Here is a 13,016-nt window from a genome sequence, read left to right as displayed (position 1 = left end):
TAAAATTCTTAAAACACTCCCCATCTCCCTCATGATTTGTAAATGAGGCTATCCGTTGTTGAATAAGACCCTGGAGAGATGAAACTCTAGACTTATAGGCTATTGTTTTAGTCACTCAAGTATTAAAATACTTGTATTGTTTTAGTAAATGGAGTAAATGTCAGTGGCTTTGGGTAGGTTGAATACACATAAGCAATACAAAAACACAAGCTGGAGAAAATACATTCTTATTTTAGGTTCCCTTTCATAGCAATTGTAAACCTGAAATGTTATAATAATACGTAATACCTAGCCTATACACCCCAAACTATCCAGACATTTTTTGATCCAGTATTTCATCTGGACTAATCTCTCAGGGGTAGGAGTCGATGCTCCAGCTAATTTGTCTTTGAGTTTTCTCCACTGCTTTCACATTTTGAGATGGAGTGGAAAATGGGAGCAATAAGAGGTCGTCCAAGTGCACTCGCCACGCACGCGCGCACACACACACACACACGCACACGCACACGCACACGCACACGCACACACACACACAGCTCTGATGTACACATACATGAGGGATTCTATAGGATATTGTAAACTATTAAGCAAAAGTCTATCAGTTACGCTGGGACGTATTATGTATAATGTTGGTCCTTATTGCAGTTCTTAACATGGGATGATATGAGCATCCTGTCTATAACTATTGATAATACACTCTGAGCCAGCAATATATTTTGTTTTAACCCTGCATGAAATTTCAATTTCGAGGAGCTTCTGTCTGTTGGCTAGTCCTAATCTTGCTTGTTATGGAACAAGGTTAGGAATCTTGTGCTGGAGATATCTCTTGTTTGCGATGCTCAACTCTGTATAACCTGGATTTGCCCACCCATCATGGCCAGATGTTCCTTTATTTTGCTTTTTTAAAGGGGAGTCTGGGGCATTTTGTTTCCAAATCTCAGAAGACTTATACACGGCTAATAAAAAAGGCACTCTTTAGCTGTTGTCTTAACCTTGCAATTGGCAAAGTGGAGGGGTTTCCAAAGAACCCAATGTCGCGTGAATTCAGTCCGGGACTTGGAGATCATACAGACCAGTCAGCTGTAGTACTCTGGCCACTTCTTATTTTGGCAGGTGCTCCCAACTCTTGTCAACGGTATCAACCCAATGTTGTAAACCGTTCAGCAAGGTTTAGAACTCCTTTTGAATTTGTCTTGTCTGTTTGTCTACCCCTGACATAGGCAACATATTGTACCATAACAATAGCGCCAAGAGTCTTGGCAGTAGGGTAGCTGTTTTGTCACACCTTAAATCCCAATAGTTGTATGACAATAACAGATTTTCTAACTTAAACATTTAATTGAAATTGTGTTATTTTCAGTGAGGGACTATTGTATGGCATATATATTGTATTTGGTTTTAGCCAATGAACTTGACAGATATAACGGTATGATTGACTATAACCGTTTTTTACCTCACAAAACCATGTTGTCTCAACTATGGGGAAAGGCTTTGTAATGGATAATGGTTGCTCAGAATATTGCTATTTCTCTTCTATTTATTTTTTGTTATTACTTAGGTAACAGCAAATAAAGTAGACCTTTTACATTTATTATTTGTAAAAAATAATAATGATAATTATATAAAAGATATTCTATATTCCATTGTGTTAGTGTAATACACATTATTAGGCTATTATTATTAGGCTAAGCTGAATGTGCACCAACTCCCAGGCACAAAGACAGGAAACTACTCTCAGTTGTCCACTTGCTGGCTACCCACACACTAGCTACTGTTGCACTGCTGTATCCATGGACACACTCCAGCCTACAGATGATTCATCAGCCTCTGACCCCGCTCTCTTTAAAAGAAGTAGCCTCCCTGTCTGTCCTTTCTATTGCTTTTGTAGTTCACATTTAGAAGTACAAAGAAATGGAGTGGCAAGGTTAAACAAGTGAGTCATTATGCTGTATTGTGTTTTTACCTTGAAACACCCAAAAAAGATCCTCTCTCCGCTCACTCCAGAGACTGTCTCCCTGTTTGATGGTGTGCCGGAAAGTACATCGAGATGATGTGTACGCACTGCAAAGGAGTAGGGAATTCCGTACATTATGCCCAGCACTTGAAGGGTTGTGACTTGGGGTTTCCGGTAAAAACTCAGTGATAGTACAGTCATATCTTACAGTAACAGTGGCTTTTATTACACACTTGCCCAGGAGAAATCACAAGGCTGCCGACACACGCTCATAACCGTACCATTGGGTCATTGAGATTCAGTTTTTGAAAACAATGGTGTTTGGCTTGCCCCAAAGCAAAAAGATTATGGCTGGGCAGCCGCAATGAAAGTTTGACTTAAATCATTCCAGTGCTCATTTAGAAATGGTATGTCCTCTAAGTGGAAAGCTATTAAACTATATGATATTTCCATAGCTTACACAGATCTGCACTTCCAGTTGCTTTTGGAAACTACAGTACTTGCATAAAAAAACAGTTGTTATCGACTAGCTCCATGTAAGCTTTTTTTAGTTACAGAAGGCGTAAATGAAAAACTGAGGATCAACTTAGGATTTATATATCTATTTCCTAACTTGGACAGTTTGGTTGGAAAAACTCTCCGGGTTAGGATTTGTTGGATGTTGTTTGGAGTCCTTGTCCTTTCGTTCAGACTAAATATTTGTATTGAATTCTCTGGACCACAAACATTTCAGAATAGCGCAGAGCAGATCTTGGAGTACAACGTTGCGTGAAGCGAAAGTTAAAGTCTTCATTTCCGGGCTTGATGTGAATCTACTGCATATGTTTGCCAAACATATGCAACTTTTCAGACTCCAGTGCCCTGTGCTGCTTCCCATTCTCATATGCCACATGAGGACAAGGGCCTATAAAAGGAATCCTAGAGAAGTCTAAGGCCGTGTTTCAATTATCATCTACAATTGTATGCTCATGATGACTGGCCCAAGAACCGGCCAATTGTCTGAGGTATGGAAACTTAGCTTGAAGTGCCTCTCTCTCTTTTTCTCTCTCTCTTCCCCCCTTCTCTGTTTGTTCCATGCCTGTCCTCTTCTTAATGTCTTCTAATGAGAACCAGCCCTGGACCCCCCTGAACCATCACAATAAGCACCGTCTCTGCCATTTTTCAGCCGATCTGCTGGAGAAATTTCAGCACACAGCTGTTTTTGGTGGTGGTGGTTGAGGGGGGTGGGGGGGGCTTGCTGAGGTCAGCGTTGGGCAGCCATCGGGGCAGGTGGAGGATTTGATTGCGGGGGTTATGGGTGTAGGGAGACGGGGACCGAATGGGAGGAGAGGGGTCTTTTAAGTTGCCTTGGGGGATTCACTCATCTGTAGTGTGTTAATGTGGCCTGGTTTAAAGAGATGGGGTGCCCACTAGCAAGGTCCAAGGTCAAGTTGTAGTTGATGGTAAAGTGTGCGTGTGTGTCTTTGTGCGTGTGTGCATGCACTTGCTTGTTTTTCAGTACACAGTAGTGACAGAACAGAGAACACAGATGTTACATGCACAGTCACGCCGACGGTGCAGTAACACACTCTGCCTAACCCTAGCATTTATTTCACAACTCTCCAGGATCAAATTCATATTAGTCATTCTGACTAAACTTTTATTTCCAGCAGTTTAATTGAACCAACTTGCTGGCAGTTTCCAGACATAATGAGAGACAACTGGGTATCCGATGACAACAATCATATGGCAATTTAGTCACGACAAATGAGGACAGACCAACAACAATAAATGTGGCTATAAACGTGCAGATTTTATAATCGTGTTCTTGGATCAGGATGTTAGGCTTACATTAATCTAATATCACACTGAGACAGCAGTGCTGTATGTGTTATTCTGATGGGAGCAGAATAATATGAAAGAACACAAGCCAAGTCCCTTCCCCTCCAAATAACCTTGGACAATAAAACAATGATGCTATAACATTGTGTGAGGAAGTTGATATTGAGTGCCAACATTGGCATGGTCAGCTCATTCTTGTGCAGCAGCTGTTCAGAATAGAAACACATACTGGGGTCTGGGGTGTGCGTGTGCGTGTGCGTGTGCGTGTGCGTGTGCGTGTGCGTGTGCGTGTGCGTGTGCGTGTGTGTGTGTGTGTGTGTGTGTGCGTGCGTGCATGCATGCGTATGTGCAAGCGCAGGTGAGTGCATGACAGCCAGGGACTAAGCTGTTGTGTAATTCTATTGACTTTCTCATTTCTATGACACTAATAACAGTGCCGTGCCACAATCATATCAAAAGAGGGGATTTAATAAATGTGTCACGACACAATGATAGGACACAATGATAGGGCTCCCTGCAAACAGCCTGGGGGAACCCAGTGAAAAGAAGGAAATCGGTCCTGGGTCTGTCACACCTCCAGGACAGCATGGAGAATGACAGTGTTTCCTTTGCAGAGCACAGTGCAAAGGACCTATCGACAGTTACAGCTGGTTGTAAGAAGTAAGAACCCGCCCATTCAGACTCCCTTTTCCCCTTACAGATGTGAGATTAGCATCCAGAGCTTGAACAAGGTCACTGGTAAATGCAAAAAAATCTAATGCATGACAGGTGCATGTGTATAGTGTGCAGTGGGGGTGGGGTTGTTATATAACTGGGAAGTAAGCACCCACACAGCTGGGGGTAGAAGCTGGTTTTGGAGGGGCTTATCTGGGTCCACACCCGGTTCACCCTGGGACTGACCCCTCTCAGTTGAAGGTCACGACTATTCACCATGTCCAACTCCACCATCTCTCTCTCTCTCTCTCTCTCTCTCTCTCTCTCTCACACTCTCTCAATCCTACACATACTGATACACACACTGGCACTGCTCATCAGCTATCCATTCAGCATCCTGCCTTTCCCAGTAGGTACCGCAACCCTCTACCCGCGTAAGAAGCACAGGCAGACCAGCACAAAGTGAACGCACAGGTTGCACAGATTCATGGGAAAATGTTGTTTTTATAAGGATGTGGTTCAAAACTGTTCAAGTGACACTGTAAAGATGCAGGGGTGTGTGTGTGTGTGTGTGTGTGTGTGTGTGTGTGTGTGTGTGTGTGTGTGTGTGTGTGTGTGTGTGTGTGTGTGTGTGTGTGTGTGTGTGTGTGTGTGTGTGTGTGTGTGTGTGTGTGTGTGCGCGCGCGCGCGTGTGCGTGTGTCGAAGTGGTCTGTCCCTCATATTGTGTTTTGAACTTCAGATTCAAAAATAACGTGTCTTAAAAATCCGCCCCTCCCATGTATGTTTCTGCAGGACTTCTGGGCAGACAGAACTTGCCAGCACCTATAATGCTGCCCTCTGAAAATCCACAGATGCACCACAGCGGGGGATCGCTCACAATCATGTGCAGGTAACTCCAAGCTCACAGTGAGCTTTTAGATCTGCCATTTTCGCTTTTTTCTTTCTTCCTCATTCAATTTTTATAGATTTTTTCACAAGGAATCAAATACACATCCCAAGCAGCGTATAATCAACATAATTGAACTCCAGTATCCCCCACCCTTCTCCCTCTACCCAACCCTTCCTCCTTCCACCATCCTATTAATTTAGCAACACAACACAAACACATCCATTGCATCATTAAGTCAGAAGATCTTTTTGAGCTTTTTTGTTATTTTTGAACATTTGTAGAAAAATATTTATTTATAATCTGTAATTACAAATGTTCAAAATAAAGCCAGGTTGAAAGTGGTTTAAAAATGTATATATTTTAAGGTATAGAATGTGCCTATGTATTGGGAAATGAGTGCGCGCAATGTGCTGTTATATTGAATTAAAAAATGTAGTTATAACCTAATAGTACCCTAACCTAATAATAACCTACTTATATAATTTTTGCATAGTTCTAACCTAATAATAATGTGTGGTGGTCACATAATCCCAAGGCACAGCTGGACGTGTCTCAGTGCACACCAGCGTGCCTCGGCACAACCGTTTGGGAACCACTGGACTGGGTTAACTTAGCGTGGTGGTGGTCCACATTTATCAATCTGATGCAATGTACCCCGGGGGACGGTGGAACCCCAGTGTGCCACGTACACGCATTTTGTTAGGCATTTATGGAATCTTGCGTCATTGTGTAGCCATGCCAGGAATGCTAAGCTAAGCTGCACACAGATCTATCTAATAATGTAATGCTTCCCTACAAGGCAATGTGCTAAAAAAGCCCTGGCCCATACTGTCATGGGTTCTGTCCCTGGATGAGAGCTTGAGGTTGCTTGACCCAAAGTGCTGCAGGCTAAGGCAGTGGTATGCGAGTCATGTTTGAAGCTCCTCTGGGATCTCTTTTAATGACAGCTTTAAAATGAATACTGTGTGTGGAAATATGTGTCAGCCGAGCACATCGTCCTAAAGGAGGCATGTTCCCATGTGAACGTTTAAGTTATCAGATGACTCCAGATTATCGTAATGGGCTCTCGAACAAAATAGGCTTCAAAATAAACACCCGGTTGAGAAGACAGAGAGCCAGCTCACCATTGGGCAGAGTCATTTGTTACTTTTGTTTTTCCGGAGAATACTGAAGGACATGAAGTCTTGACAGGTCAAATCCCTAATAACGAAACTGAAGATCAGCTGTGGTTTTGAAGACTCATGTCTGTGGAATTTCAGTCGTCAATACGTATTCCTTCTGAGAATTTAATCAGTGATTACTTAACTCATTCCCTGCCAGACTTATTTCTGGCTGTGTTTGCCCACTGCCAGCGATTTAGTGTTTTTTATAACTTTTAAAAATTCAAATCTTTTATTTTCATTATGATCGCAAGTGCAATCGTTTCTAAAGACACAGGCTAGTCGTGCACGCCACTCAAACAACAAACATTCCGATCGGGCGGAGTCTCTCTCCTCCAGCCCAGTGTAAAAACACCATGTTTCACTATGTGAACGGAAAACTCACTTACTTTTTTCACCTCGCCACAGACCTCGCTAAATCCCTTATGATTGCGTTTTCAACTGTTTGTAGACACACAGGGTAGTTGTGTGAGTGGCCCAGAGAAGAAATTTTCAATCGGCGACATTCCATTTTGCAGTAGTAGCAGTTTCAAAACAGCGTCGCTAAACAGCATTCCACGGCGGAGAAATGCAAAGCCGAGAAAAGACCGTTGTAGAGGAGGACCTAAACAGGAAGCGGGCGGAACCGAAAATCTTCGATATGACGTATTTCCGTATCCGGGTGTGCTACAATGAAATGTGTCACTGCGAGAGATGAAGGAACGTGAGATCTTGTTTTAAAAAAATCTTTTTCAAAATTACGTTTTTTACGTCCTAGGCAGAATTGGTAATTGGAAATAATTACGTTTTTTACGTCCTAGGCAGGGAATGAGTTAATTGCTTTGTGTGTCTGTGTACATGCGTGTGTGTGAGTTTGTGCATTTGTACGTGTGTGCATGACTCGTGATGAGTTATGATTTTAGTAATGAACTTAGTTCAGACAAAAGATTTGTGACGAGACGAACAGTTTAAGTCCAATTTATACTTAATCGTACAGTGGTGTCAAAATAGCAGATCTACAGGCTCACAAGTCACAATGCGTTGAAGCATGAATCAAGCATTAGAATATTGTGGAGAAAAATCGCAGCAGTCTGAATTACGCCTCAGAGCAAAATGATAGAGAGGTTTAATAAAATAAATGGAATACCGACGCAGCAGTCCCATCTCTCAGCCTTGCTGTACTGTGTGTGCTTTAATGTCTGTCAGGGGCTCTGCTCGTCTGCACTGGAACCTGCCCTGGCGCTCCGTCACGTCAGACGAGGTGTCGGTGAAGGAGTGTGAGCCCAGGGTCCACTCCCACTGCAGCAGGCTGACCGTCAGACACCTGCTAGCCAACGACACAGGCCTGTACAGCTGCACATACTCCCAGGACCATCCGGACCATGTCAGCTCCGTCTATGTCTATGTCAAAGGTGAGAACTCAACCCAAATGTACGGATACGGAACCCCCGAGTCATTAGCAAAGTATGTGAAAACACGAACAAGAGTTCCATTCCATTGAGAATAACAACTGGCTCCATAAACTATAACATCGATAAGGACCCCTTTTCTAAAAGGCCTGTTTGTTTTTCATCCATTATTTTGTTGTGGTTTTTGCGCAAAAAAGTGCCATGAGTTCACTGGAGCCTCTCAATAAAAGGTTTACGCAGGGGTGATTTTCAATGGGCCGGTACCTACATTACAGTGGGGTCTACTGTGGAGTGAGCCAACACGTAGAACACGTAATGGCCAAGGCTCAGACATACTATAGTCACTGAGCTGTCTGATGTTTTCCTGGATGATATAAGAGCTGGAGCACATCCAGCCCTGCAGGAAAGAAAAGAGAGTGTGTGAGAGAAACTGTGAGGAGGCAGAAGTTATGAGAGATCCTATACCTCATTTAGTCTTCAAGACATTACATTAATCATGTATGACAGAGTATGCAATTTATGCTCCCAAATGTGTGACTACAGCTATTAGCAAGGGGCAGGGAATGGTATTTGCTGGCGCAGAGCGCTGAAGGCTGAAGGAGCCCAGCTCATTGTCTGAAAGAGGGAGAGATTGAGCGATGAAGAAGGGCGTTCATGTCTGGAGTGGAAAGGAGAGCGTGATTGCATGGGAAGTCCTGCTCATTTATTTCCTGTCCTGGCTACTGTTTTTTTTTAATCGTGTCTCCTGAAGCTCCACACTGCATCACTTACCATACTTTATGATTTAAGATCATCTATGACGATGACACGATAACAGCCCTGTAGCACTAAAGTTCTTTTGACCTCTATGTGTACGGTACAAAAATAAATATGTATTTTTGTATTTTGCTTATTGAAACAGGTGTGGACATTGCTGGGTGAACTAAAGCTTTGATGAAGTCCACCTCTTCTTGGTTTACTGTGTGGGCTCGACTCTCCCTCCCCATGCTATCTAAACGCCCGAACCCCCCCCCCCCAACCCCCATGTTTAGTCTAACACACTCTTTTCAAAGCCCTTCAAGTGTTTATTAGATCATTTTCAATGTTTGTTTTTCAAATATTAGCCCCTTTATCACACGGATACTGCTTGACCTCCCACAAATCACTCAAGTATTTGTCAGGCCGTGACGTTCCCACAGCAGATGTTTGATGGCTGGTTGCCTAGCAGACTACAACAGCCCTGACTGCGCTATCTATCTGCCCTCTGTTGTTAGATGGAGTAGACGATCCAGGGAGATTCTATTTGATCTCTGTGTGGAATGAGCTGGTTTCATTGCCTTGATTCAGTTGCACAAAACAAAACAAAACAAACAAAAAAACTGAGCTACTGTATTAAAAAAAACACAATTTGCTCTGCTTTGCGTTGAGCAAATCGAAAGAAAGAAAATACATGGGGTAGATCTGCTTTGAAATGCAGCTCCCAATTCACTACTCTTTCTAACTTTGTAATTTTCAAATTCATTCCGCAGATCCCGTGCATCCGTTTGTGGTACGCCATTTCCCCACTCCCCACGCCTTGGGTATATACAGGGATGAGACCCACCTGGTGGTCCCCTGCAGGACCTCCTCTCCTGACACAGTTGTAATGCTGCAAGGGGTAAGAACATACATTAGCATAAATGTGGCAATATGATGTGTTTATTAGAAAAGTGCACATCCACTCTGGTAATCAAGTGCATGACAAATAGAAAATCAGCATAAAAAAAAAATACAGTCCGCACACTGTTATTGCAAGTTCAATGTTTCGATAACCTACCGTACTCATCATCATCTTCTCATCATTATCTGATAATTTAACCAAAGAAATCCGTGCGACTAATATTCAGTGCTGTTATACTGTAGGTATTTTTTTGAATGAGCCGGCTTATTTTCACGTGAAAGAAAAAGCCCTCTGTGACACAGGATTTGTGTGACAGTGCTCAGCCTTTGACGTCACAGTGTTTTCAAGGCATCCTTCTTTGTCAGGTTTGTAAAAAAAGAAAAAAAAGATCTCCAAGGGTAAACACAGGCTGCCTGTACTTAAGGTTTCCCGTCCTTTTCTCACACCCTTCGTGCAGTCAGATACGCTGGCATACGGAAACGGACGAGGTTGTGGGGGGGGGGGGGGGGGGGGTGGCGTGTGACATTAGCCAATAAGAGAAGCTTAGGGGCCAGCGAACGGAGTCATCCTGTCTGCTTCCTCTAAGAACTGAAAGGTGTTCCAAGAGTGCTTTTCTCAAAATAGACTGGCCGTCCAAATTTAGCTCCCCTTCTTTTACAAACATCTCGCTCAGGAAATGCAGTTGGTACGCGCTGTGTCCAATCAGAGGAAACAATAGGTCAATGATGCCCCTGAGGGTCATGAGGGCTTTATTTGAAATTGGAGTGGAGGATAACGGGGGCCTTATGAGATGCAGATCACAACAACGCCGCTTGGCCTGTTTCAACAGAGCTTGAGATCCATTCCAAGAACCCTGGTCCTTATGCAGCATGAAGCTGGATAAAGTTGCCCTCTGCACAAATAGACAGCTGTGTTGTTTTGTGTTGTACACAGAGGTTGATATATGACTGTGTGTCACAGCGCCTGGCCACACAGACAAACACGTCTTATTCAGATGACCAAGATAGTGGCTGTGTGACACACGGAGATCTACGACATTCCTCCTTCCTGCATCGTCTCCTTCCTTCCTTCCTTCCCTCCACTTCCCTCCTCGGCTTAATTTTTTTGGCCTGAGAACAAACAGCGATTAGAGCTTGGCCAGGCACGTACATACACTACACACACACAACCCTTTTCAAAGTCTACAGCACTTTGTGTTCCACTGCATGAAATCCCAATTAGACCTTCACTCCAAACGGGCGATTGTCCCCCCACTGAGCACCTCCTCGTGAAAATGAAGCTGCCCACGCGATATAGAGCACAGCCCACCTGGCCCAGCGTGGCCCTTGTAAGCAGTGTTGATTTCGTCGTCTAAAAACTATGACGAAAAATGTTCGTCGACTACCTTTTTTCACTGACGAAAACTAAATGAAAACGAAGCTATGATGACTAAAACTAAGACTAAATATATTGACAATTTCATCAACAAATAAAAACTGGACTAAAATGTTAGGAAGGGACTAGTGGAGAAGAGATCCAGTAGAAGTAAGACAAGTCATTTTATTTAGTTTGGTTGTGCTCGGGTGTTGCGCTCTGAAAATAGCAGATTTACAAGCTCACAACGCGTCGCACTGCGACGCGTTGTGAGCTTGTAGATCGGCTATTTTCAGCATGCAACCAAGTGTAAAATCAGCCATTATGACGCCATCAAGGCCCGCCAGAATACATTTTAGTCGACTAAATCAACTGTAGATTTAGTCGACTAAAATCTTATGATATTTAGTCAACTAAAACTAAAACTTTTCAGATGACTAAAATATGACTAAAACTAAATGGAAATTTATTTTCAAATTTGCTGTCAAAATCAACACTACTTGTAAGCATACCGATCCGGTCATATACAGACACTGGTCCTGACAGACACCTCTGCTTGTCCACTTGTCTCTCTGTCTGCAGCTGCCTCATATATCGGAGGAGGTTATGCAGCGGATGGAGTGGGACCCCACCCAGGGCTTCACCATCCCCTACGGCAGGTACACCATGTACAACCTCCTCACCTGTGTCACCAGGGTCAACGGCCACAACATCGAATCCAGATACATCCCCCAGAGGCTAAGTGAGTCCGTAGACCACCTGACTGAGTTCAGACAACCGATTATTCTAATATGATTAGAAATCTTGAATATTATGTTGTGATTATGATCTTCTTTTTTTTAAATACATTTGTTATAGTACACCGACCTATAACGCTTTTCTCCCCCATTGTACAGCTAAAGTTCTTGAGAATGTGAAGATTACCCCAAGCCGTGTCAGGGTGTTGGTGGGGGATACGCTTGTCCTTAACTGCTCGGGAGAGACCACATTCAACGGAAATATCAACTTCACCTGGGAGTTTCCAAAGAGAATTGTAAGTTCTGCACCCTTAATACTCAGTGGCCAACAGTGTAAAGGCTGGAACACACCAAGCTGTCTTGTCCTGACTATGACAGACTATGTCGGGAGACTAGATTGGGGGACTTCTGTGTTAAAAAGTGTTAAAAGTTGCTCCTGCACACCCTGCAGAGACTAGAGATGAGAGTCAGTTGATGGCACTGTTTTGCGTGAGAGCAAATAAGTCTCCTACCATAAGGGCAAATACACAAATGAATAACATTATTCCATTACATTGAATCCCTCGCAAAAAGGCGACTGACTCTGTAATGAATGCAGCTCTTTGAGTTGTTGAACACACTCCTGCACTGTGCAGCGTTTTACAAGTGAGTTTTGTTTGCCTGCAACATTGACATGTTCTTTTGCCATTGTGTGTATGTGTGTAAATAAATGTGTGGGTCAAACGTGCCAATAGAAAAACAGCCCTTTACTGACATAGTAAAAATATACCCTCCCCCTCATTATCATAACACAACAGGTGTGGGCATGAGGAGGAGGAGGGACTAGGTGAGAACCAGGTATACTTAATGAACTGGAGGCGTGTCCACATAAAAACATAATTTTAACTATTTCTGTACACTTTTTTGAAAAAAATCGTCCTCCTAGTATAACCATAATATCTGATGATTATGTTTTAGGGGGGGGGGATCACTGAAAATCACGGCACCCCGTCTTTAACATTTGAATCAGGTGACCGACCGCGCAGATGCCTGACTACCACTTATGATGCAGCACATTAATGACAGATTTTCAGGCACAGGCGGTAATTGGCTGTCTGATGGCCTGACGGCCCGGCCACCCAGTGACCCGGCGTTGGCTTGGTGTGTCAACTGTGCTTATGCGTATTCTCAATTCCGTGTCTGCAGGTGAACCGGAATCACTCTTTGATCAAGTCGAGGGATCATCCAGCCAAGGTCTTGGTGATGAGCAAGGCACTTGTCCTCCACAACATCACCATGGAGGACAGGGGCAACTACCGCTGCAAGGCTGAGATCGATATTCTCAAAGACGCCACAGCCAAAGTCATTGTTTTTGGTTAGTGGATTTAAGTCACTATTCAGACATTACACAATACACACAATACATATACAGGAAATGTCA

At 43.4% G+C, this 13,016-nt stretch overlaps 1 protein-coding gene across 1 annotated transcript in view; it reads left to right on the top strand.

The window, feature by feature from the left end:
- kdrl (kinase insert domain receptor like) overlaps positions 1–13,016 on the top strand; it is a 54,497-nt gene that overhangs the window by 2,202 nt on the left and 39,279 nt on the right. The window contains exons 2-7 of the mRNA XM_080416985.1: positions 5,223–5,319; positions 7,665–7,870; positions 9,376–9,503; positions 11,442–11,601; positions 11,756–11,892; positions 12,782–12,950. Coding sequence (XP_080273111.1) covers positions 5,223–5,319; positions 7,665–7,870; positions 9,376–9,503; positions 11,442–11,601; positions 11,756–11,892; positions 12,782–12,950 — 897 coding nt within the window. The remainder of the gene's footprint in view (positions 1–5,222; positions 5,320–7,664; positions 7,871–9,375; positions 9,504–11,441; positions 11,602–11,755; positions 11,893–12,781; positions 12,951–13,016) is intronic.

This window comes from Gymnoscopelus braueri, assembly GCF_963280865.1.
Source record: "Gymnoscopelus braueri genome assembly, chromosome: 20".
In the NCBI taxonomy this organism is placed as follows: domain Eukaryota; kingdom Metazoa; phylum Chordata; class Actinopteri; order Myctophiformes; family Myctophidae; genus Gymnoscopelus; species Gymnoscopelus braueri.
The sequence above is the reverse complement of the archived record's forward strand: the minus strand, read 5'-3'. Positions and strand labels throughout refer to the sequence as shown.